Below are 23152 nucleotides of genomic sequence, written 5' to 3'. Positions count from 1 at the left end.
CTGGGCAGTGATTAGGTGCTGAAAGTAGGCAGTGATTAGGTGCTGAAAGTAGGCAGTGATTAGGTGCTGAAAGAAGGCAGTGATTAGGTGCTAAACCTGGGCAGTGATTAGGTGCTGAAACTGAGCAGTGATTAGGTGCTGAAACTGAGCAGTGATTAGGTGCTAAAACTGAGCAGTGATTAGGTGCTGAAACTGAGCAGTGATTAGGTGCTGAAAGTAGGCAGTGATTAGGTGCTGAAACTGAGCAGTGATTAGGTGCTAAAACTGAGCAGTGATTAGGTGCTGAAACTGAGCAGTGATTAGGTGCTGAAACTGAGCAGTGATTAGGTGCTAAAACTGAGCAGTGATTAGGTGCTGAAAGTAGGCAGTGATTAGGTGCTGAAACTGAGCAGTGATTAGGTGCTGAAACTGAGCAGTGATTAGGTGCTGAAACTGAGCAGTGATTAGGTGCTGAAACTGAGCAGTGATTAGGTGCTGAAACTGAGCAGTGATTAGGTGCTGAAACTGAGCAGTGATTAGGTGCTGAAACTGAGCAGTGATTAGGTGCTAAAACTGAGCAGTGATTAGGTGCTGAAAGTATGCAGTGATTAGGTGCTGAAACTGAGCAGTGATTAGGTGCTGAAACTGAGCAGTGATTAGGTGCTGAAACTGAGCAGTGATTAGGTGCTGAAACTGAGCAGTGATTAGGTGCTGAAACTGAGCAGTGATTAGGTGCTGAAACTGAGCAGTGATTAGGTGCTGAAACTGAGCAGTGATTAGGTGCTAAAACTGAGCAGTGATTAGGTGCTGAAAGTATGCAGTGATTAGGTGCTGAAACTGAGCAGTGATTAGGTGCTGAAACTGAGCAGTGATTAGGTGCTGAAACTGAGCAGTGATTAGGTGCTAAAACTGAGCAGTGATTAGGTGCTGAAAGTAGGCAGTGATTAGGTGCTGAAACTGAGCAGTGATTAGGTGCTGAAACTGAGCAGTGATTAGGTGCTGAATGTAGGCAGTGATTAGGTGCTGAAACTGAGCAGTGATTAGGTGCTGAAACTGAGCAGTGATTAGGTGCTGAAACTGAGCAGTGATTTGGTGCTGAAACTGAGCAGTGATTAGGTGCTAAAACTGAGCAGTGATTAGGTGCTGAAACTGAGCAGTGATTAGGTGCTGAAAGTAGTGATTAGGTGCTAAAACTGAGCAGTGATTAGGTGCTGAAAGTAGGCAGTGATTAGGTGCTGAAACTGAGCAGTGATTAGGTGCTGAAACTGAGCAGTGATTAGGTGCTAAAACTGAGCAGTGATTAGGTGCTGAAACTGAGCAGTGATTAGGTGCTGAAAGTAGTGATTAGGTGCTGAAAGTAGTGATTAGGTGCTAAAACTGAGCAGTGATTAGGTGCTGAAACTGAGCAGTGATTAGGTGCTGAAAGTAGGCAGTGATTAGGTGCTGAAACTGAGCAGTGATTAGGTGCTGAATGTAGGCAGTGATTAGGTGCTGAAACTGAGCAGTGATTAGGTGCTGAAACTGAGCAGTGATTTGGTGCTGAAACTGAGCACTGATTAGGTGCTGAAAGTAGGCAGTGATTAGGTGCTGAAACTGAGCAGTGATTAGGTGCTAAAACTGAGCAGTGATTAGGTGCTGAAACTGAGCAGTGATTAGGTGCTGAAACTGAGCAGTGATTAGGTGCTAAAACTGAGCAGTGATTAGGTGCTGAAAGTAGGCAGTGATTAGGTGCTGAAACTGAGCAGTGATTAGGTGCTGAAACTGAGCAGTGATTAGGTGCTAAAACTGAGCAGTGATTAGGTGCTGAAACTGAGCAGTGATTAGGTGCTGAAAGTAGTGATTAGGTGCTGAAACTGAGCAGTGATTAGGTGCTGAAAGTAGTGATTAGGTGCTGAAAGTAGTGATTAGGTGCTAAAACTGAGCAGTGATTAGGTGCTGAAACTGAGCAGTGATTAGGTGCTGAAACTGAGCAGTGATTAGGTGCTGAAACTGAGCAGTGATTAGGTGCTGAAACTGAGCAGTGATTAGGTGCTAAAACTGAGCAGTGATTAGGTGCTGAAACTGAGCAGTGATTAGGTGCTGAAAGTAGGCAGTGATTAGGTGCTGAAAGTAGTGATTAGGTGCTAAAACTGAGCAGTGATTAGGTGCTGAAAGTAGGCAGTGATTAGGTGCTGAAACTGAGCAGTGATTAGGTGCTGAAAGTAGGCAGTGATTAGGTGCTGAAACTGAGCAGTGATTAGGTGCTGAAACTGAGCAGTGATTAGGTGCTGAAACTGAGCAGTGATTAGGTGCTGAAACTGAGCAGTGATTAGGTGCTCAAGCTGAGCAGTGATTAGATGCTGAAAGTAGTGATTAGGTGCTAAAAGTAGTGATTAGGTGCTGAAACTGAGCAGTGATTAGGTGCTGAAACTGGGCAGTGATTAGGTGCTGAAAGTAGGCAGTGATTAGGTGCTGAAACTGGGCAGTGATTAGGTGCTGAAAGTAGTGATTAGGTGCTGAAAGTAGGCACTGATTAGGTGCTGAAACTGGGCAGTGATTAGGTGCTGAAAGTAGGCACTGATTAGGTGCTGAAAGTAGGCAGTGATTAGGGGCTGAAACTGGGCAGTGATTAGGTGCTGAAAGTAGGCAGTGATTAGGTGCTGAAACTGGGCAGTGATTAGGTGCTGAAAGTAGTGATTAGGTGCTGAAAGTAGGCAGTGATTAGGTGCTGAAACTGGGCAGTGATTAGGTGCTGAAAGTAGGCAGTGATTAGGTGCTGAAAAATAAATATAAAACAAGAAAGGAAGCTAAAAAATATCTTGCAAATATGAAATCTGGTTTGAAGCTAATTATTTAATAATTTTTAAAATTTTTTTTAAATATTTCGTCTTGTATAATTACAATTTTTGTATTTTTATTTTTTTTTGTAGTTTTTATTTTTTGTTCCACTCCCACCGTTCCGGCGTCGCGTCTTTTTCCGCTCGTTCACCAACACTGGTCGGAATGATGCCATGGTTGCATTTCACGCGTTTTAGTATAGCCTCCGATATTCATTCACTTTTGCCAACTCTATTAAATTTATACAGAATTTGCCCTCTCTGAGGTTGTAAACAATAAATAGCCCGGGTAATTCCGATTAGCATTGCAATCCGGCCATCCGCAATCCCATCATCCACACACAGCCGCAATGGACCAGTGCTTCTTTTGCGGCGCCGTCGAGCTGAGCGAAGATGGTGGCGGCGGTGGCTACGAGAAGCTGTCGGCCAAGGTGCCCTCGTCGCAGAAAACGGTCTCCCTGGTGCTCTCGCACCTGGCCAACTGCATCCAGACGGCGCTGGACCTGAAGCCCAGTGCCCGGCTGTGCCCGCGCTGCTTCCAGGAGCTCTCCGAGTACGACACCATCATGGTCAACCTGATGACCACCCAGAAGAGGCTCACGAATCAGCTAAAGAGCGCTCTAAAGTCCGGTTTCGAGGTGGCCGGCGGCGACGATATACTGGTGGAGGAGGTGGAGATCCCCGCCAGCGATGCGGACACAGATGCCGATGCCGAGGCGGATGCCCTGTTCGTAGAGCTGGTCAAGGATCAGGATCATGATCAGGACCAGGACTCCGATGCAGACATCAAAAGGGAGTACGTGGAGGAGGATGAGGAGGAGAATGATGATGATCAGGACGACGACGACGGCGAGGAGTTCATCTGCGAGGAGGTGGAGGTGGGCGACACCACCGAGTACACCGAGGACAAGCCGATGAAGAAGCGCGTCAAGCAGGAGTGCGGCACCTGCGGCAAGGTGTACAACTCGTGGTATCAGCTGCAGAAGCACACCAGCGAGGAGCACTCGAAGCAGCCGAATCACATCTGCCCCATTTGCGGCGTCATTCGGCGGGATGAGGAGTACTTGGAGCTGCACATGAACCTGCACGAGGGCAAGACGGAGAAGCAGTGCCGCTACTGCCCCAAGAGCTTCTCGCGTCCGGTGAATACGCTGCGCCACATGCGCATGCACTGGGACAAGAAGAAGTACCAGTGCGAGAAGTGCGGCCTGCGCTTCTCGCAGGACAATCTGCTCTACAACCATCGGCTGCGGCACGAGGCCGAGGAGAATCCGATTATCTGCAGCATCTGCAATGTGTCGTTCAAGTCGCGCAAGACCTTCAATCATCACACGCTCATCCACAAGGAGAACCGGCCCCGGCACTACTGCTCCGTGTGCCCCAAGTCCTTCACCGAGCGCTACACCTTGAAGATGCACATGAAGACCCACGAGGGCGACGTCGTCTACGGGGTGCGGGAGGAGGCGCCCGCCGACGAGCAGCAGGTGGTGGAGGAGCTGCACGTGGACGTCGATGAATCGGAGGCCGCCGTCACCGTCATTATGTCGGACAACGATGAGAACAGCGGCTTCTGCCTGATATGCAGCACCAATTTCGAGAACAAGAAGGAGCTGGAGCACCACTTGCAATTCGATCACGACGTGGTCTTGAAATAAGCTATAGTAATTGTATCTCCCTAGTATATCTCCTCCGTTTCATTGTACTTTATTATTGTAGAAGATCGCCTACAAGAAATATAATTTACTGGTATTCGAACGAAAGCGAATTTGATTGAATTTAATTGTATATTACTTTGTTTTTTGGAATTTATATACATTTCTTGTTTCAATATTCAAATTTCTGATTTAGGCCTTACTTTCAATTGTAATTATTCAATATTAGTAACAAAATAAGTCAATTTTGCACTGTAAAACCAATAAAGCCTATATAAATAAAAATAACTAATTTCAGTAGTTATGAATGACAAAATTCTCCAATTGAATTTAATTGAATATTACTTTGCTTCATGAATTTATATGAATTTCTTGTTTAAATATTCAAATTTCTGATTTACGCCTTACTATCAATTGTAATTATTCAATATTAGTAACAAAATAAGTCCATTTTTGCATTGTAAAACCAATAAAGCCTATATAAATAAATAAATCAAACAAAATTATGGATACCCTACTGTTTTGGCACTAAAATTTCCTAATCCCAGTAGTTATGAACGACTAAAACGTTTTTTTAAGATACTTCTACGAGTCGAAAGGTGATTACCCCTGTAAACAAAGTAGAATCTACTATAAAGCGGATAATATCAACCAAGATAAGACTCCAATAATCCACAATTCTACCCCCATTCACACACACACCGCTTCCTAATCAAAAAGTCCAGGTATATTAACGTTTTCAAAGTTGTATTCCGACCACGTTATAAGAACCACTCAAGAAACTTAAGCTTACTCGTTCTCTTGAGAACGCAGGCGACCGTTGGGGTTGGTGAGGCGGATCGACAGCTGCTTGGCGCGCTCGACGATCTCCTTGCGCTTCTTGGAGCTCACGCCGTGGGCGATCTCGCCGCAGTAGACGCGGTTCTGCATGAGCAGCACCTCCAGCTCACGCACGTTGTGCACCAGGAACTTCTTGAATCCGGTGGGCAGCATGTGGCGGGTGAGCTTGTTCGATCCGTAACCGATGTTGGGCATCAGATACTGTCCCTTGAAGCGGCGACGCACTCGGTTGTCGATACCCTTGGGCTTGCGCCATTTGTGCTACAGTGCGAGGAAAATGTAACTATAAATATGGGGTTTTTGGCAATAATCTAAAGGGGGTAACTCACCGACAGCTTAGCATAACGATCCGACTGGTGGCGGATGAAGTGCTTGGTGCGCTTCTTCACGATTTTGGGCCTGTACGCTGGGCGGATGGTCATCTTGATGCTGAAAGGGCACAATAAAGTCACTTTTTAGTACACTTTCCTTGGGGAAAATCATTTTTGGCATGGTTTTTATCGCTATTCAAGCCATAATACAGAAGATTCCCAGCTAAATTATAGATCAACAAGGTTGTAGTGGCTTATGCAGTTCCGGTTCGTTTTCGCCCCCACTTTCCAACGCATTTCTTCAGGAACTCACAAGAATCGGTCCAATTTTGGCCAAAATACGAACCGCTAACTTGCAAACAGCACCCACAACAACCGAGTTGAACTAAATACAGCTGGCATCGAGAATTATGGCTAAAAAGTTATAAAAACGCACGTGGATCGAATTTTTTTAAGGAAAACGTGGAGAAACAAACGCACCCGTCTAATAGTTGGCAGAAAAGAAAAATTTGAGGTTAGGGCTAGAGGTGGGGAAACATCGATTCGTGAAAGTAGTGACTCGAACCGGGTTCGAGAATAAATAATAAGAGAGGGTGGCAACGCTTAATCGAAAATCAGAGTTGGTTCTGTGTGCTGTTAGGCGCACTGTTAATGATGCTTTTAAAAATAATTTTCTAATTTTAATATTTACCAAATCAGTAGTAAGTAAATATTATTTTTCTCATTCTTATTTATTTTTAAACTTTTATTTCAGAAAAGCAATCCAGATAAAATAAAAGTAATTTCTATTTATAAAAAGTTAAGGCATATTTCAAATAAATCTAGTAATGGAGTTTTCAATTTTGAAATAATTAAATCAGATTAATTGCTATTTATTAGAAGTATTTAACTTTTAAATTGTAAAGTAATTAGTCCTGATTACCGTGTAACTAGTGATGTAGTCAGTGCTTTTATATTTTTTGCATGACTCACAAGATGAACATAATTTAAATAATATTTAGAATTTTAGCAAAAGACCAATAAACTAACTCAAAAACTTAAAATTAATTTAATAAATCCCTTTAGCTCAAGCTAATTTTGGATAACAGAGTCCTTAAGTTTTGCCAAAGGGGCCCAGCTACGGTCACACTCGCCGTCGATGTCATACCGTGGTTCTTCTTCATTATTATATAATTAAACCCCGACCCGATGTGAATCGCAATCAAAACAAACGAGCACTAAAACGGAGTACGGAGCGTGTGAGTAGTTACAATGGTAACGCGGTGACAAATGCGCACTTCTCCACACTCCCGTATAGAAGTTAGGATCAGAGACCAAGATGAAAGACGATGGAGCACCGAATGTGGCCAAAACCACCGACCCGCCCCCGAAAAGGGGGGTGCCGCCATCTGGCGGAGGAGCTGGAGAAATGGAACTAGAAAAGTCCCCCAGCGGGAGCGTTTTCTCCGACCGATTCTTCGGGGCCTTCCAGTGGGAGGAGTTCGCCTGCGGCTGCGGCGCCGCCTTCGTCAACATCGCGGCCACCTATCCCATATACAAGATGATATTCCGCCAAATGCTGCACGGCGTGCCCATCACCTCGGCCTTCGCCCAGCTGCGACACGAGGGCCTGGGCTTCCTGTACCGCGGCATGCTCCCGCCGCTCGCCCAGAAGACCATCTCCCTGTCCATCATGTTCGGCGTGTTCGACGGGACGCGGCGGTACCTCGTTGAGGACTACCGTCTGAACGACTACGGAGCCAAGGTGATCGCCGGTGTGGTCGCCGGCAGCGCCGAGTCCATCCTCCTGCCCTTCGAGAGGGTGCAGACCCTCCTGGCCGACTCCAAGTTCCACCAGCACTTCGCCAACACACCCAACGCATTCAGGTAGGCAGAGTTTGTGATTAAAGATAATAGCTATTTAATATATATCGTAAACTCGCATGCATTAGTTATAAAATAAAGTTAGTATGTCAGGATCAGTTAATCAGGACAGAAGGAACTATAGTTTCCAAGTGGGTAGCTCATATTTCATAAAGAATTCGCGTTTATCAATACAAAATAAAGTAAGGCTAAATTGAGCATTCAGGTGAGCAAAGTTTGTGATTGAAAATAATGTCTATTTAATATATCATAAAATCGCAATCCTAGTTATAATATAAAGTTGGGATGCAGGATCAGTTGAGCAGGTCAGAAGGAACTATAGTTTCCCAGTGGGTCAGTTGAGCAGGATAGAAGGAACTTCCAAGTGGGTAGCTCATATTTCCTAAAGAATTCGCGCTCATTAATACAAAATAAAGTAAGGCTAAATTGAAATTTAGCAAAAATATTCAAAAAGGGAAAGCTAAATAGAAAATGTATGGTAGCTCCATTTGCGAGGGCATAAAAATGATAAGATTAATTTTAAACCAGCAAAAATATATCACCATAAGTAGGTTCAGTTTTAGTGATAATAGTGATAAGGACTATGTATGTAATACCTTCTATGTATGTATATTCCGTACCTCCGAAGTTTTTGTTGGGAATTCGGCATTTCAGAACTGCATACACTCAAAATAAATTTAACCCTAAATTTTAGAAAATCGCCATTAAAATTTCTTTTTTCTAAATACAAGAAAGTTATTTCTAAATCTAAGGAAATTTTTCTTAAGTCAAGAAAGTTTTCCTTAAATCCAGGAAGTTTTTCTTAAATGTAGAAAATGGTTACCATGAACTAAAATCACCCTAAAATCTAGAAAAAATGCCCTTAAAATTAGAAATTATTTTCTGAAAAATAGAAAGGCAAACGAAAATAATAAAATATTTTGGCAACACCTTTTCTAAAAATGAGTGCCCTAACCCTAAAATTAAGCTAACCCTAAATAATAGAAACATTTTCTAAAAAGTAGAAAGTTTTTCTAAAAAATAGAAATAGTTGTTTTCACATGCTCTGGCACACCAAAATGTTCAATGCCAGAACTTGTCAGCTGCCGGGCGGCTGTACTTGTAGCGCAGACAGTTAAAGCGCTTGGTTAGAAATCGAATCGACCCTGGTTCGAGTCCCAGAGCAAACTATTTTTTACCTTTTTTTTTATTTTTTTTGTATTTTTTTTTTAAATTTTTATTTTTTACTCTTTTTTTTATTCCTTTTTTTTTATTGATGGCAAGCGGTAAACCGAAAATAATTTGGTTTATATTCAGCTATATACTATATACTACACATAATATAAATTGCGATAGCATAAATATATACATATGTATATATGTATGTAAATAAGTAAAACGCGAATTGTCAAAATTATGCAATTAGTATTCAAATGTGTTGTCCGCTTCACCCTTTACATACAATGCTCGGTTTGCCACAGCAAATTTAAGTGCTACAATGGCCCAGTATGTAGGCCGTTCGCTCCTCGCGCGGGAGACCCGGGTTCGATTCTCACCGACGGACAAGTAACAATGTAAGTTTTTTTCATGAAGATAAAATATTAACTAATCATAATTTGTACATTCCCAATCTTCCGCAGTCCCGTAGTCCACATTTACAACAACATTTGGCTTTGGTTAGATAAGAAATCCAAGCGCAAATACATAATAATAAATACATAACCTTTAACATTCACAATATACAAGACACACAACGCCTGCATATGTATATAGGGAGGAGTACATAATATAAACATATATACAAAAAAAAAATCATGATTGAACATGTTTTTTTGTTTTGTTTTTAATTTCTATTTTTTAGGAAAATTTCCTACTTTTTAGAAATTTTTGCCCTTAAATTTAGTAAAATTACCCTAAAATTTAGAAATATGACGTCAAAAAAAATCAAAAATATAGAAAAATGTGACCCTAAAATTTAGGGCGAGCTTGTCTTGAAGACAAAAGTAGGGCGATTTCCTTGACTTTAGGGTTAATTTTATTTTGAGTGTAGTCTTCTCAACTTCTAATAAACAAATATTAATGGTTTCAATTACCAGGCGAAATATAATCAGTTCATTCAAGAGGCATAATTATTCAACACTTTAGACTGTAGACTTTTTTATTGTTCGATAAACAGAAGAATTTGCGAAACATATTACCATGCAAAAATAAATAATTTTCCCATGCATGTGTGAACCTTCATCAAAATACAATACAACACTCTATAAAAACTATTATAAATATGTAGAGAAATCTAAAAAAAATATATACAAATTTTGTTTACAAACAAGAATATAACCAACTCACCAACACTTGTATTTACTTAATTATCCCCCAGGTATGTGGTGGCCCACCATGGCTATCGGGAGCTCTACAGGGGACTCGAACCAGTATTTTGGCGCAACGGCCTGTCCAACGCGTTGTTCTTCGTGCTGCGGGAGGAGGCCAGCGTCCGACTGCCCAATAGAGTGAGTAAACCGCACCTTGTATTTCGTGGAAAACCTAATTAAAATACCTTTCTCAACCCACAGCAAACGGTATCCAGTCGGACGGCCCAGGAGTTCGTGGCGGGCGCGGTGATTGGGGCGAGCATTAGCACAATTTTCTATCCGCTCAACGTGATCAAGGTGTCGCTGCAGAGCGAAATGGGCCAGAGGTCAGAGGGCAGCTGGCAGGCCTGCAAGCGAATTTACATAGAGCGCGACTGCCGCATCGCAAACTTCTACCGCGGATGCGCCTTCAACACGGGCCGCTCCTTCATCAGCTGGGGCATCATGAACACGGCCTACGAAAACCTCAAGAAACTAATGCACCAGCAGCCGCAGATTCCCCTAGCCTCGGAGTAGAACTAGAGTATACTTACGGTTACTTCTGCCTTTTAGCTAGCCAATTATTTCTTTCGGTTTAAGTCTCGTCTAAGTCGCTCGTGTTGAGATGCTGAATTCTAGGTGTTACTGTACATATACGCATTGTAGCCTCCTCATATCTGTATATCATTTCGATTCGCGCCGCGGATGCCAAGTACAATACAACGTGAGCATTTAAAGGTACCCCAATCTACGAGTTACGGTTTAGTTAGCTACTATATACGAATACGAGTACGTGTAAATAATACTAGATGATGATGTACAATATAATACAAGTGTGTTGTTTGTTCGCTAATAACTGTGTGTGATTCATTGAAGTTACTGAAACTGATTAATTAACGCTGTAATTTCAATGTTCTTAAATGAAAATAAAAGTGTATTTGTAATTACGAAGTTTAAGCATACATCTTATGTAATTTTCAGCATTTTCATGGTTATCTATAAGCACACATAGAATATTAACAACTAATCTAAGGTCTAGCAGTAGGGTACGAGTATCACAAGTAAGATTAAGTGTGTGTGGAGTGGTGGACTTAGCGATCTATCGCTTCTTCAGGGAGCTGCGGTAGCGCTGGTAGAAATCCTCCATGGCCCGATACTCGGGCTCCAAAATGTCGGGTATCTCCTTGTCCAGCGATGCGAAGTACACCATGGCCACCGAGCTGCTGCCTCTGGATTCCTGCTCGTAGCGCCGCAGTTGCTGGAAGAATCCGGAATTCGGTCGCACTTGAGGCCGGATCGATTGGACATGTTGGTAGGCCTCGCGCAGACTCATCCCCGCATGCTTCATCAGGTAGGCCAGGCATAAGCTGGCCGATCGACTGACCCCAGCCACGCAGTGAATCAAGGTGCAGCCACCGGAGAGACGCACTTCCTCGATCAGATCGGCCACCTCATCGAAATGCCTGTACAAATCCGCCTCTGAACGATCCTGAACTGGAATCCGCAAATACAGCGGACTCTTTTGACTTGGCAGCGGTGTGTCGGGCAGTTCGGGGGCCACATTGATGACGCAGCTCACGCCCAGTTTGTCCATGTAAGCGGGCACCACCGCCGCCGCTCCACAAAGGATCAGGGAGGGGGTGAGTCGGGAGAGGCCAGGATACGGTGTGTGATCTTCTGTCTTGGAGGCACTAAGCTTGCTGCAAAAAAGCGAGGAAAAACAATAGTTTAATATAAAAAATTCTATTAAAATTAATTTTATAATTTTTTAAATATTAAAAAAGTAGAGAGAATGCCTTTTTTAAATTGTGGATCAAGCCATTTTTAAGTTAAATTGAAAGAAGAATATTATTCAGGATGCTTAAGAATTCACGCCGCGAATTTTTCAAAAATTTCTGAACCAACAAATTTATTGTTTTACCCCAATAGTAAACCAAATTCTTATGCAATTCCATTCAATTTGGTTAAGGTAATATTTTATATATATATGTATTTAATGTTCGGTTATACTGCCAAATAAAATTGCGTATTTTTGAATTTTTGGCTGGATAACCAGATGCATTTTCATATATATGCACCTATGTATATTAATAGAGGGTGAAGGAACCGATAAAATAAGAACATTTCTCAAATGAACAAAGGAGAACATTTGGTGTTAAGCCAAACACAAATAGCTCATAAACAAATGGCAGGTATTCGTGTATTTTTTTGCGTAGTACTGCCAAAGCTCTTCAACATGAAACAGCCAGGGTAATTTTGTGAATGGAAACTAAAACAACCATCTGCAAAAGATCCCATCCCATACCATCCAATCCCAGCAGATCCCATCCCATCCCAGCACCTACGTATTTATCACTCGACGTCATGGTTTTTTGCGCTGCGTAGGCACAAACAATAAACATATTGCAAAGATACATATACGTATATACCCAAATTTGTATCTGTACACCTCAAAAATGCCTGTTTATAATTAGTTTCGCGGAGTGTATAATAAATGGAGGCGATGTGAAAATAGAATGAATCTATAATGGTATTTGGCCAATGCGTAAACAAACATATCAGTCATCGTACAAATGGAATATTATCTACTACGTCTTCAAAATCTTTATTTTTAATTGGTTTTACTAAACAACCAATTAATTACAATTGAAGTGAAAGCTAAATAAATTTGGAAATGGGTAAAAGGTCAGTAATCTTTGCATTCAAAAACAAATATTTTTTACAAATCTTTAGCTTTTTAAGTAAACAAATGGATTAGTCATATTTGTCTGGGATTAAAATAGATCTGTCAACATATTCTTATCTTTATTTTTGATAGAAACAGTCTTAATGTTCCTAAAGAGGCCTGCCATCTGGACATCACCCCTTTTCATCAGAGATCAAATGGAAGGTGCCCAAATCTTCATCTTTTCGCTTCTGTCATCACCCCCCAAAAATTTCTGCACTGAGGAATGTAAATGTAAAATTAAATATCCGATTTATTTTAACGACGAAGGAGGATATACCCTTTCAGAAACTAAAGAAAAACAAATCACAAATTTCACAAAAACTATGCAATAAGAGAATTAAGTAGCCTATTGTAATAAACCCATGGGGCTTTCGGATTTTTTCAAAATTATTTTAAATCTGAATAAAATCCTATTCATTTTCCTCACCTTCATAAGAGTATTGCTATTTTCTGTGTGTCAAATCAGTTTTTCTTTTTGGTTTTATTATATGTTTACGGCGACTTGGCGTCGTCATTAAATAATAATCACAAATTCCGCTGGCAAGGCGCCAAAATTAATCATCGGTCACTTTCACTAGACCAAAAAACCACTGGCATCGGCAGAAAATTTTGTGATTTGAAAATAAGTGAAATTAAAATATTTCACACCGCCCGCCTTTATGGATGATTTTGTTTTTGTTTTTCCTTTTTTATTATCACCGAATGCAAAAATAAAAGCAAGAACAAATTGAGATGTTTTCGAATTCCAAGTTCCATTATTTATGTATTCGCTATAGAGTGGTGGAATCTGAAATCCTTGTCGCTGGGCTAGTTTTGCATTGTCAATCACATGGTTGGATTTTTTTTTGGCGAAAACTAGGTTAATGTGGGTTGGGAAAAATACAATGATTTTATAAAATTCGCCATTCTTCTGTATATCTTGTAAATTGCAAAAAATTCCTACTCGCAAAAGTTCTTAAAATACAAGATATTAAAATTTTTACCTCGGACCCAGAAAATTGGGTACTTTTCGACTGCCAAAATTTTTGACAGACCTGCAGACAGACCTCCGTCTGCCCCATGATAAATGACTAATTTCATTTTAGCAATTATGGTGTCCTTGAATTCAATTGTCAGAGTCAGGGCCTTTTTATAAAGAATGCCAAGAATGCGCCGAAAAACTCAAGTATAATTTAAATAAAGTCCCATAAATTTTGCATTTCAATGTAGACTGTGTACACATTCAGTTCCGACATGATTTCCGCGTTGAATAAATGGGACAATAGCGAAAAAGCGGGTCAATATGCTCAAAATATGCCCACATGTAAATACATTGGAATTCAGGATGGAATTTGGTTCAAAAAACAAATTGGATTTGAAAAACGCATGTGGCAAAATTGGGTGCATATTTGGGAATAGAACTGTAAAGTTTTTTCCTTGAAAAGCTAATAAATATAAACATTTTAATTTAACGTGACTTGTGGTACAAATACTTATAAGTGTACATTTGAGAGCAGGATAATAAACAATTAAAATTAAAAAGCTAACATGTTTAAAAATATAATATATAAACATTTTAGATTTTGAATGTCTTCTTTTTTGATATTAAAATATTTCTATTAAATGATAAAGTATTAAATTAGTCGCAATATAAGATTTATTTTTAAAAAAGTGTAGTTAGAAAGAAAACACAGACCATAACCATAAATAAAAAATCTTTTAGTTTTGAAAAAAATAACGTTAAATTATTTACACAATTACGTCAGAAGTTCGTGTTAAATTTCTATTTAGGAGCGATAATTACATTAATTATATTGTCGGTCAGTAATTAAGGTGCGCTTGAGGTGACATCAGCGCGACCTTGACTATATAAGTTAGTACGGCGCCACTTTAGTGTTTGTGATTAACAAAAACGGGCTCAAATGGCGACCGCAAACAAATGGATTAAGCAAGAACCTACGATAAATGCGTGCAAATGACTCACTTTTGGCGATTTTCGTTCTCGACATTCTCATTATCATATGAGACGATTCCTCCGATTCCGCCGACTATTAACTCCTGCATGTTTATGTGCTCAAGAATTCGCGCGCGCCACTTAATCAAGAATTTACGCTCCGCAATAAACAAATTCCTCGGATTCCAGGCCAAAAACGAAAACTATTTTCCGCCTTGATCTCTCTCCGGCGATTCGATTCGGTAAACAAACTGAAGTCTTTGGGAATTCAGTGGGTGAGCGATAGAGGCAAAGGTACTATTCTTTTTGGCAAACCAACGACGACTGAGCGACGGCGAACAGAAATGCTTTCGAAAAATGTTTTCCGTTTTCAGCTGATGTGGTGAGTTTGTGCGTAAAGGTGTTTTGTGTGGGTGCGACGAGGTGGGAATTCCACCTGTGGGAGCTTTGCCAACGGTTTTTCGGTCGTAATTATGGGGCCAAATCGGATACACTGCGTATACTTAATCAAATTGTTGCCAGTTTTGTCAAAGGGCACTTTAGCTCTGATCATCAGAAATCAGAAAGACCATCAAAAAGCCATAAAAAGAGATAAAAAGGATAGCTGAAAAAATGTTTTTCCTGCTCACGGCAATCCTTAATAATTTCCAATCGATTAAACTACAAAGATTTATTTTGATATGATTTTTTTTGTTTTTTATGATTAAATTAATTCCGATATAACCCATATCGGAACAATATGGAAAAGCTGCAATGATTAGTAGTTTGTAATACAATAACAACAGCTCTTATAAATAAAATGTAAACAATTGTGCGTGCTTACAAGTATAGTTTACACGTACTTCGGCTTAATCATCATTTCAGAAGATGTAAGGTCACCGTAGGAACCCCAATTAAAATAGGAAATGTATTCTGAATTAAGGCTGCAATCAAAATGTCTGTTAGAGATATACTTAATTTAGTTTATAATTTCATATGCGTACCCAAAGCCCCAAGCATGGTACCACCAACCGCCATGGTAAAATCTGGCGCAATTATCTTCCTCAACGTAATTGTAAATGTCATTGTCCCGATCCAATGTGGTGAACTTCATTCCTTGGAATTGTCTTAAGTGGTCTTCCACTATGGATGACCCACGAAAAGACCCTAGTGTTTTTAGCTTGTAGAATTCCCATTCGCTTCCAATTTGGAAATTATCATAATGAGCGTAGCCAGTTTCTCCTGCTTTATTGACAAGTTTAATGCTCAGTTGGACAGGCTTATCCTTAGTCATCTGGTGCACCTTCTCTAATCCGATGAAAAACTCTCCTGCTACGTTTCCAAATCCATTCTTAAAATCATTCCAGTTTTGATTAAAGCTCAGATGTCCGTTCTGACGCCTTTGAATTGTCATCCAGCCAGTTGAATTGCACGGAGCATCAAATGATCCAATTTCGGGTATATTTATTCCATAAATTCCATTTGGACGGCCACTTAGACAAATTTCTGTTCCGCGGCACAATAAAAGTTCATCGGTCATTTTAATTATTTTTGCCGTATCAGATTTAGTCTGATTGTTAAGGCTATCGATTTGATGCTCTTTATTTGAAAGCTGCGCACTCAGGTTCTTCAGTTGGTTATCTTTATTTTCGATTTCCTCCCTTATGTTCTTAATTTCATTCCTTTTATCTTCAATTTCTTTTTCTTTTCCCCTAAGCTCTTCTGATTTATCAGTGATTTCTTTATTATTACCATCTACTAGCAAATTGTTGGTTGTAATTTGGTGCTCTGCATTTCGTAGTTCACTCTGCAACTTACCAATAGTTGCTGTCAAATTCTTCACTTTGTCATCTTTTTCCAAGATTTCGGTATTCTTTGATTTTATGAGATCCTCTTTGTTTTTAAGGTTTTCAGTTGTGTTCGTAAGTTCTATTACTTTTGAATTTATAAGCTCATCCTTAATTTTTAATTGTTCTTCTGCTTTCATCAACTTTCTTTTTAAGTCACTAATAATTTCTGTCATGGAGTTTATTTTATCGCTTTGGTCGAGGATTTGCTTATCTTTTAATTTTAGAAGATCGTCTTTGATTTTAATGTTTTCAGTTGTATCCTTAATTTCATTTACTTTCGAATTTATTACTTCATCTTTGGTTTTTAGTCGTTCTTCCGCAATTTTCAACCTAATATTTATGTTATTGACAATTCCGGCAATTTCCTTATCTTTTCCATTGATTTGAATTTGACAGTTGGAATATGCCAATTGACTTTGTAATCTGTTAATATCATTATTGGATTTTATCTGCCCCTCAGCAACGGCCAGCTTATTTTGAAGTTGTGTAACAGTGGCTTCCGTTGAAATTAACTTTCTGTTGAGTTCATCTATTGAATTTGTAGTATTTGCTGGATTCACTTCACAAACTTTATCGATGATTGGCGTGATGATCGAAAAGCAGTAGCCGTTGCATGTATCTCCCAGGTTCAAATTCAAATGAGAAGATCGCGGTACCGTCTTTCCGTTGGCGCCGTCAGTCAGATATATTTGCTCCAGGACCGAAATTACTAGAATAACCGCGATGAAGCCCGACTTCATTATGTTTGTTTTGCGAACTTAGGTTTAGCCACTAAAAACTGATTTGAAATCCAACCCACAGATGTGCTCATATTTATACTCCGAGCTCAAAAAATAGTCTCGTTTGGGAAGAAGTATATAATCAAATTTTGTCGATAAAGGAATACAGGCAAGCTTTCTCTCTTGCTTAAGTCTTCGTTTACCCAATCAGCTTTTAAACAAAAAATTGATAAGAGTGTCTTTTCTATGTGTTTTTTAACATCACGACTATGTAGTATAATTCTCGGAACCTATTTTTAAAAATTAATCATATTATGAGTTCACGGAATGTACCTTTGTTGACCTTTTCAAGAAGACTTTAACATTAAAAACAAGAGAGAACGCTATAGTCGGGTGCCCTGACTATCAGATACTCGTTACTCAGCTAAAGGAAGTGCGAGGGAGGTATAAAACTTTGATCGGACAAGACTTTTTAACGAATGGTCCGATTTAAAAAATGTATTCTACATTTCGATAGGTATAAATATACACAACAAAATTGCATTTATACTTATCTGAAATCTTTAAAGGTGTGGGCGCCACAGACATTTTAAAACCGCTCAGTGCCCCTGGCAAAGGCTTACCAGGTGGTGTTCCACGAGGCGAGTTTCCAAAAGGCAATCGACGTTTACCTGGAAAGCACTATTCAGGACCACGATCTGGCCCCAGACGCCAAGAATCTCATCGCCCGGGAATTCGTTCTCATGGGGGAAATACTCCGGAAAAAGTTCTCGCTGAAGTCACTGGTGATATCACCGGTGACTTTGAAAAAATTTCATTTGTCCTGAGTGAAAAAGCGGTCATCCCGTACAATTTTCTCTATGTGGTGTCATCAGTGCGTCACGAGGGACAAATGACCTGTGAATGGTGATTCACCTGGTGATTCGCGAGTGAAAGTGACTTCTGGAACTGAAGGGATGTAACTAAACTTTATCTGTAGAATAGTTTCTTCGTGTGATTATTGTGATCATTACTGCTATACCAAAATTATGCCAAGCCACGTACATAATTGAAAGAAAAAGACCTTCAAATATATAATTTAATATGCGATTCAAAAGTGCGTCTAACATCGGATTTGAAACGCAGTCGAAATCGGAATATCGGCCGAAAAGAGTTGCCACCTGGTCGCCGGCAGCGTTGCCATCCCAATTTCCAAGGCGTTAGCGCTGGCAAATTGCAATTAAACTATCGGTATCCATCGATACTGTGTTTAGTACCATCGATTAACTGCATCTAGCGCCAGAAAAAGCAGACGCCACAGTTCCGGGAAAACAAATTGGAAATTGGAATTGCACGCGAGCCAGCCAAGCTAGACGAAAACCACGATGGGCAAGGAAAAGGCTGCCAAGTCGTACAGCATCGGCGACCTGGTGTTCGCCAAGGTGAAGGGCTATCCGCCGTGGCCGGCGAAGATCACCAAGAGCAACAACAACAAGAAGTACAATGTTTACTTCTACGGCACTGGGGAGACGGCCAACATCAAGCTGGAGGACCTGTTCCCCTACGCGGACAACAAGGAGCGGTTCGCCACCGAGAAGATCATGAAGCGGGCCAAGTTCATCGACGCCATCGAGCAGATTGAGAGTGCGATGCGCGGCGAGGACTCGGCGCCCATCGATTTGCCCGGCGCCGAGGAGGCAGCGGCTCCTGATTCCACCGATGCGGTCAAGCAGGAGGAGCCCAAGGAGGCCACGGATGAGCCAGCTGCTCCAACGGCGGCTGCGGCGGACAAGCCGAAGAAGAGCGGCAACCGGAAGTCCAAGGCACCGCCACGCCATGTGGACGGCGACAGCGAAGGCAAATCCTCCTCCGCCACGGAGGCAGCTCCTCCGCCGGCCAAGCGGCGCGTTCCCACCGAAGGTCTGGGCGCCAATCACGTTCCCGCTGCCCCGGCCACCACGTCCGGCAAGAAGTCCGTCAAGAAATCCAAGCCCACCGCGGCGGTGACTCCCATTCAGAAGCGGGCAAGGCCAATCAATGTGAGTATGGGCCCATTAAATAGGTCACGGTGATGGGGGAAAGTAGCTGGGCACACTAATTGTACCTGGCTTAAGTTAACAAGTAGGAGTAATCCTTTAAAACATAGATTTTCCTCTTAAATTTGGGGTTTTTTTACAAAACATGCAGTTGAAAATAAGCAACACTTTAAAATGTCAAATGTCTTTTAAAAGGCGTCACACAGATTTTTCCTAAATACTATAAACTTACACTAAAAATTCAGTTGAAACATTTTAAAGTGTCAAATGTCACTTTAAATGCGTCAAAAAAGCTAGGTACTCTAATTGTATTTGACCTAAGTTAACAAGTAGGAATAATCCTTTAAAACATAGATTTCCCTCCTAAAATTAAGTTTTTTTTTTAACAAAATATGCACTTGAAAATAAGTAACACTTTAAAATGTCAAATGTCACTTAAAATGCGTCAAAATAGCTGGGTACTCTAATTGTACCTGACCTATGTTAACAAGTAAGAATACTCCTTTAAAACACACAATTTTCTTTTAAATCTACAGATTTATACTAAAAATTCAGTTGGAATTTTCAATTTGAAAATAAGCCAAACTTTAAAATGTCAAATGTCACTTAAAATGCGTCAAGGTAGCTAGGTAGGTACTCCAATTGTACCTGACCTAAGTTAACAAGTAGAATTTCCCCCTTAAATCTAGAGTTTTTCACCAAAAATGCAGTTAAAAATGAGCAACACATTAAAACTCAAATTTTAATTTATAATTTTAAACCTTCCCATCACCTGATGCATTTTAAATTGTCAAAAATAACCAAACCTGTACCTTTTTTCCCCCTACAGAACATTCGGGACAACGTGCTCTTGGTATACATGCCCACTGCCAAGTGTTTGGGCATCGACATGAACTACAACAAGCCGGAGATCTTCGAGAGCGCCGCTGCCGAGGAGGCCTGGAAGGAGAAGTCGCGCTCCGAGGCCATGGAGCTGAAGCTGAAGCTGGAGAGCGGCCAACTGGAGCCGGAGACCATGCCCGGGCGGATCGTGGTGGAGCCGTCGCGCGTGGAGATACCCAAGCAGGAGGCCTTGCGGTTCATCGAGGAGCTGATCGAGCACGAGGACGCTCTGTTCATGGAGCGCGACTTCATTCAACTCTCCCAGCAGCTGCGCGAGTGCCTGGGCTTGCGGCGAGCCAATGTGGGCAAGTGCCTGGAGATTCTCGAGCAGTTCAAGGAGGTGGAGCTGACCAAACTGATGCTGCTGCGCAATCCCGAGTGCGTGGACATAATGCGGCGGCTGCGTCGCTATGTGGGCAACCTGGAGCTCTGGAAGATGGACCTGTCGGACGAGGTGGAGTTCAAGGAGAAGGCGCAGATCATACGCAAGGTCTCCTCCGGCATATATGATGGCTTCAAGGGCCTCTTCAATCCGGAGCCCGAGGGCGAGGATAACTTTTGGATTGACTTCTGCGAGAAGGTCAAGGTCTACAAGACGTACACGAAGAATATAAACGAGAACCTGCGCGTCGGAATGAACGAGCGCAGCTACAACAATCTGGTTGTGGCCAAGGAGAGCTCCGCCGCCGACGAGGCCGTTCCGCAGTAGAAGATGAGTGTTTAGGGGCCAGCTCTGCTGGTCCAACTGTACGATAAGGTGCGTTTGAAAGACAGCCAATCGAATTCCCATTAAAACTTTTTCCTTTGCAGTTACTACTAAGCGTTAAAGGCCGGGCAAACTGAAGATCTTGCTCTGGACGACGAAGTTTTGATAAGCCGAGTGTGCTATTGCTTAATTTCTAGGATTACATTCATTTAATTTCCTTATATGAAAAACCGAACCCCCTTACATCTGTTTTTGCCTACCAGAGGTGCATATCGTGCAGCGCATCCGCTTAATATTACCACCAGACATAAAAGCTTGTTAGCTTCGGAACCCCTTAAAAATATTTACTAAGTGTGTAGATGATTTTGATTGATTATGAATTAAATATATAGATGGTACATACTCTCAGCCTTTGTTTGAATTTACAAATATATGTTCTGAAGATGGGTAAACATTAGAGCCCTGCATGAATGGATTCAATGAATTATTTTGAATTTCTTGATTAATATGAATGAATTAACTAGAATTTCGAGTTTAATAGAATTGAATGAATTTGAATTTTAAGTTTAATAGAATTGAATGAATTCCGAAATAATTCAAACGACCATTTCTTTTAAAGAAGAATGGGCCATAATTTTGGGATTAAATATGCCTGAATTTTATTAAAGCTGTTAACATTGATTTGTTAAAAATGTTTTACTTTTTGTTCTCAAAAGAAAGCAAAAAAAAAACTGGCAAATTAGAAAAACATTCAATTTATTTCAGGGACCGAAAATAACTGTTATTGTACATTTTTCTTGCCAAAAAAATCATGCACTTAGAAGAGTCCTAAAATTTATTAAATACACCATTACTTTTGTTAGCCATTGTAGTTTACAAATCCGTAATGATTTTCATTTATTTGATTTTTATGTATATATTATTCCCTTGACATTTAAAAAACATGCTAAAAAATCTTTAAAAAAAAGCCAACGTGCATATTGTATAACTATTTTTTTTAAATTTGTTTTACCCACAAAATTACCATAAATCAAGTTTGAGTTTTATTTTTGTTCACGACGAATAACAGTTATTTGTCAACTTTTATTATAAAACTCAAAAAATAACAGTTATTCTTTGAGTTTTACTTTACGAATCCGAAAATAACTGTTAAAATGTGATTTTTAACATAAAACTCATAACAGTTACGGTCCCTGATTTATTTCACATAGAACTGAATTACACAAATCCGAAATTTCATGGCATTCTATGATAAAACAATTCACGCAGGGCTCTAGTAAACATAAAAAAGAATAGTTTATTATTAGTAAAGAAGCTTAAATTGGTGTAATCTAAAGTAAGTGAAGCATTCAAAATCAGTTGCCCTCCTTGACATCTCCAATGCCATCCGGCAGAATGGCGAACATGGCCTCTGATTCCGGCAGACAGGGTGAATCGTATATCTTGCAGATGCGCGTCTCGCCCTTGCCCTTTCGCAGATACAGCCGCGTGGTGGAGGAGTGGGCCATGATGTGGCCCCCGATGGGCTTCTTGGCATCGCCGGCAAACATGCCGGGTCCGCCGTCCAGCGAGGCGGTCACCTGGTTGGTAATGACCACCGCCACGCCGAACTCATCGGCCAGCCGCTGGAGCATGCGCAGGAAGAGGCCCAGATGGTTTTGCCGGGCGGCCAGCTCACCGCGTCCAATGTAATCCGAACGATAGAGAGCCATGGCACTGTCCACAATGACAACGGCGTAACTGGAAGGTTAAATGGGTTAGTTATGGGTACTAATACAAGGTTATCCTTTGCTCACCGCGACTCAAAGAGCATGCCCGCTGCCATTTGGATGAGCCGCGTCTGCTGGTCCGAGTTGTAGGCCCTCGAGCAGGCCACATTGTCCAGCACCTCGGCCTCGTTGAGCTTGAATCTCTGCGCGATGGCCGATAATCTTTCCGGCCGAAATGTGTTCTCCGTGTCGATGTACAGGCACTTGCCCTCGCCGCCCTTCTGGCTGATGGGCAGTTGGCAGGTGACCGCCAGCGTGTGGCAAATCTGCGTCTTGCCGCACCGAAACTCGCCGAAGATCTCGGTGATGGAACCGGTCTCAATGCCGCCGCCCAGCAGCTTGTCCAGCTCCTTGGAGCCCGTGCTCAGCTGCACCACATCCGCTCGCATCTGATGAAAGGTCCGGGCGCTGAGGAAGCCCAGCGGCACCAGTTTATTGGCCTCCGTGATGATCTGCTCCACCTTGCCGCCACCCAAACCGGGAATGGCCATCAGTTGCTTCTTGGTGGCATTGGCCACGGCTTCCACGGTATGGAGACTGGCCTGTTGCAGCAGTTTGATGTCCTTGGCCGTAATGCTGCCGCCCTGAAGAAGGAATTATGATGATTCTGGACAAGATCTACCGTGATCACTCACCATTAATTTGGCCACGCTGAGCGGACCCTCCTCCTCCTCCTCCTGCGCCGCCGGGGCATTTGTTAGCTTATCCATTTGACAGCTCTAAAGTCAATGTTTTTGAGTTTTGTTTTTAAATTCTATGTTTTGCTTGAGATTCGGGAATTTC

The 23152-nt window shown here is 41.3% G+C and overlaps 6 protein-coding genes across 6 annotated transcripts; 3 read left to right on the top strand and 3 right to left on the bottom strand.

Annotated features, from left to right (window-relative positions):
- The first annotated feature begins 2973 nt into the window (after positions 1–2973).
- Positions 2974–4555, top strand: Sry-delta (Serendipity delta). Its single transcript, XM_017153374.3, has one exon. The coding sequence runs from the start codon at positions 3146–3148 to the stop codon at positions 4448–4450; it is 1305 nt and encodes a 434-aa protein (XP_017008863.2). The 5' UTR covers positions 2974–3145; the 3' UTR covers positions 4451–4555.
- Positions 4556–5177: 622 nt separating this feature from the next.
- RpL32 (Ribosomal protein L32) lies at positions 5178–5716 on the bottom strand. Its single transcript, XM_044395746.2, has 2 exons — positions 5617–5716; positions 5178–5548 (listed from the first exon to the last, which is right to left on the bottom strand). The coding sequence occupies exons 1-2, from the start codon at positions 5707–5709 to the stop codon at positions 5237–5239; spliced, it is 405 nt and encodes a 134-aa protein (XP_044251681.1). The 5' UTR covers positions 5710–5716; the 3' UTR covers positions 5178–5236.
- Positions 5717–6723: 1007 nt separating this feature from the next.
- Positions 6724–10750, top strand: LOC108065406 (mitochondrial nicotinamide adenine dinucleotide transporter SLC25A51). Its single transcript, XM_044395689.2, has 3 exons — positions 6724–7464; positions 9818–9947; positions 10011–10750. The coding sequence occupies exons 1-3, from the start codon at positions 6917–6919 to the stop codon at positions 10323–10325; spliced, it is 993 nt and encodes a 330-aa protein (XP_044251624.1). The 5' UTR covers positions 6724–6916; the 3' UTR covers positions 10326–10750.
- On the bottom strand, positions 10726–14910 carry LOC108065407 (dual specificity protein phosphatase 18). The gene is made up of 2 exons (XM_017153396.3): positions 14480–14910; positions 10726–11488 (listed from the first exon to the last, which is right to left on the bottom strand). Exons 1-2 carry the CDS (start codon positions 14557–14559, stop codon positions 10888–10890), a joined length of 681 nt encoding a protein of 226 aa, XP_017008885.2. The 5' UTR covers positions 14560–14910; the 3' UTR covers positions 10726–10887.
- A 3330-nt stretch (positions 14911–18240) lies between these two features.
- Jasper (JIL-1 anchoring and stabilizing protein) lies at positions 18241–21008 on the top strand. Its single transcript, XM_017153422.3, has 3 exons — positions 18241–19015; positions 19842–20651; positions 20705–21008. Exons 1-2 carry the CDS (start codon positions 18362–18364, stop codon positions 20601–20603), a joined length of 1416 nt encoding a protein of 471 aa, XP_017008911.2. The 5' UTR covers positions 18241–18361; the 3' UTR covers positions 20604–20651; positions 20705–21008.
- An 866-nt stretch (positions 21009–21874) lies between these two features.
- On the bottom strand, positions 21875–23144 carry spn-A (RAD51 recombinase homolog spn-A). Its single transcript, XM_017153182.3, has 3 exons — positions 23005–23144; positions 22397–22953; positions 21875–22340 (listed from the first exon to the last, which is right to left on the bottom strand). The coding sequence occupies exons 1-3, from the start codon at positions 23077–23079 to the stop codon at positions 21956–21958; spliced, it is 1017 nt and encodes a 338-aa protein (XP_017008671.1). The 5' UTR covers positions 23080–23144; the 3' UTR covers positions 21875–21955.
- Positions 23145–23152: the final 8 nt, after the last annotated feature.

This window comes from Drosophila takahashii, chromosome 3R (assembly GCF_030179915.1).
Source record: "Drosophila takahashii strain IR98-3 E-12201 chromosome 3R, DtakHiC1v2, whole genome shotgun sequence".
Taxonomy (NCBI): domain Eukaryota; kingdom Metazoa; phylum Arthropoda; class Insecta; order Diptera; family Drosophilidae; genus Drosophila; species Drosophila takahashii.
The sequence above is the reverse complement of the archived record's forward strand: the minus strand, read 5'-3'. Positions and strand labels throughout refer to the sequence as shown.

Excerpts from the sequence above, each read along its gene's own strand:
- RpL32 (XM_044395746.2), bottom strand. The coding sequence starts at position 5,709 with ATGACCATCCGCCCAGCGTACAGGCCCAAAATCGTGAAGAAGCGCACC. Across the intron at positions 5,549-5,616 it reads ATCGTTATGCTAAGCTGTCG|CACAAATGGCGCAAGCCCAA; the intron begins GTGAGTTACCCC and ends CTCGCACTGTAG.
- Sry-delta (XM_017153374.3), top strand. The coding sequence starts at position 3,146 with ATGGACCAGTGCTTCTTTTGCGGCGCCGTCGAGCTGAGCGAAGATGGT.
- Jasper (XM_017153422.3), top strand. The coding sequence starts at position 18,362 with ATGGGCAAGGAAAAGGCTGCCAAGTCGTACAGCATCGGCGACCTGGTG. Across the intron at positions 19,016-19,841 it reads AGCGGGCAAGGCCAATCAAT|AACATTCGGGACAACGTGCT; the intron begins GTGAGTATGGGC and ends TTCCCCCTACAG.
- spn-A (XM_017153182.3), bottom strand. The coding sequence starts at position 23,079 with ATGGATAAGCTAACAAATGCCCCGGCGGCGCAGGAGGAGGAGGAGGAG. Across the intron at positions 22,954-23,004 it reads TCAGCGTGGCCAAATTAATG|GGCGGCAGCATTACGGCCAA; the intron begins GTGAGTGATCAC and ends TTCCTTCTTCAG. Across the intron at positions 22,341-22,396 it reads GGCATGCTCTTTGAGTCGCG|TTACGCCGTTGTCATTGTGG; the intron begins GTGAGCAAAGGA and ends TTAACCTTCCAG.
- LOC108065407 (XM_017153396.3), bottom strand. The coding sequence starts at position 14,559 with ATGCAGGAGTTAATAGTCGGCGGAATCGGAGGAATCGTCTCATATGAT. Across the intron at positions 11,489-14,479 it reads GAGAACGAAAATCGCCAAAA|CAAGCTTAGTGCCTCCAAGA; the intron begins GTGAGTCATTTG and ends GCTTTTTTGCAG.
- LOC108065406 (XM_044395689.2), top strand. The coding sequence starts at position 6,917 with ATGAAAGACGATGGAGCACCGAATGTGGCCAAAACCACCGACCCGCCC. Across the intron at positions 7,465-9,817 it reads AACACACCCAACGCATTCAG|GTATGTGGTGGCCCACCATG; the intron begins GTAGGCAGAGTT and ends ATTATCCCCCAG. Across the intron at positions 9,948-10,010 it reads GCGTCCGACTGCCCAATAGA|CAAACGGTATCCAGTCGGAC; the intron begins GTGAGTAAACCG and ends CTCAACCCACAG.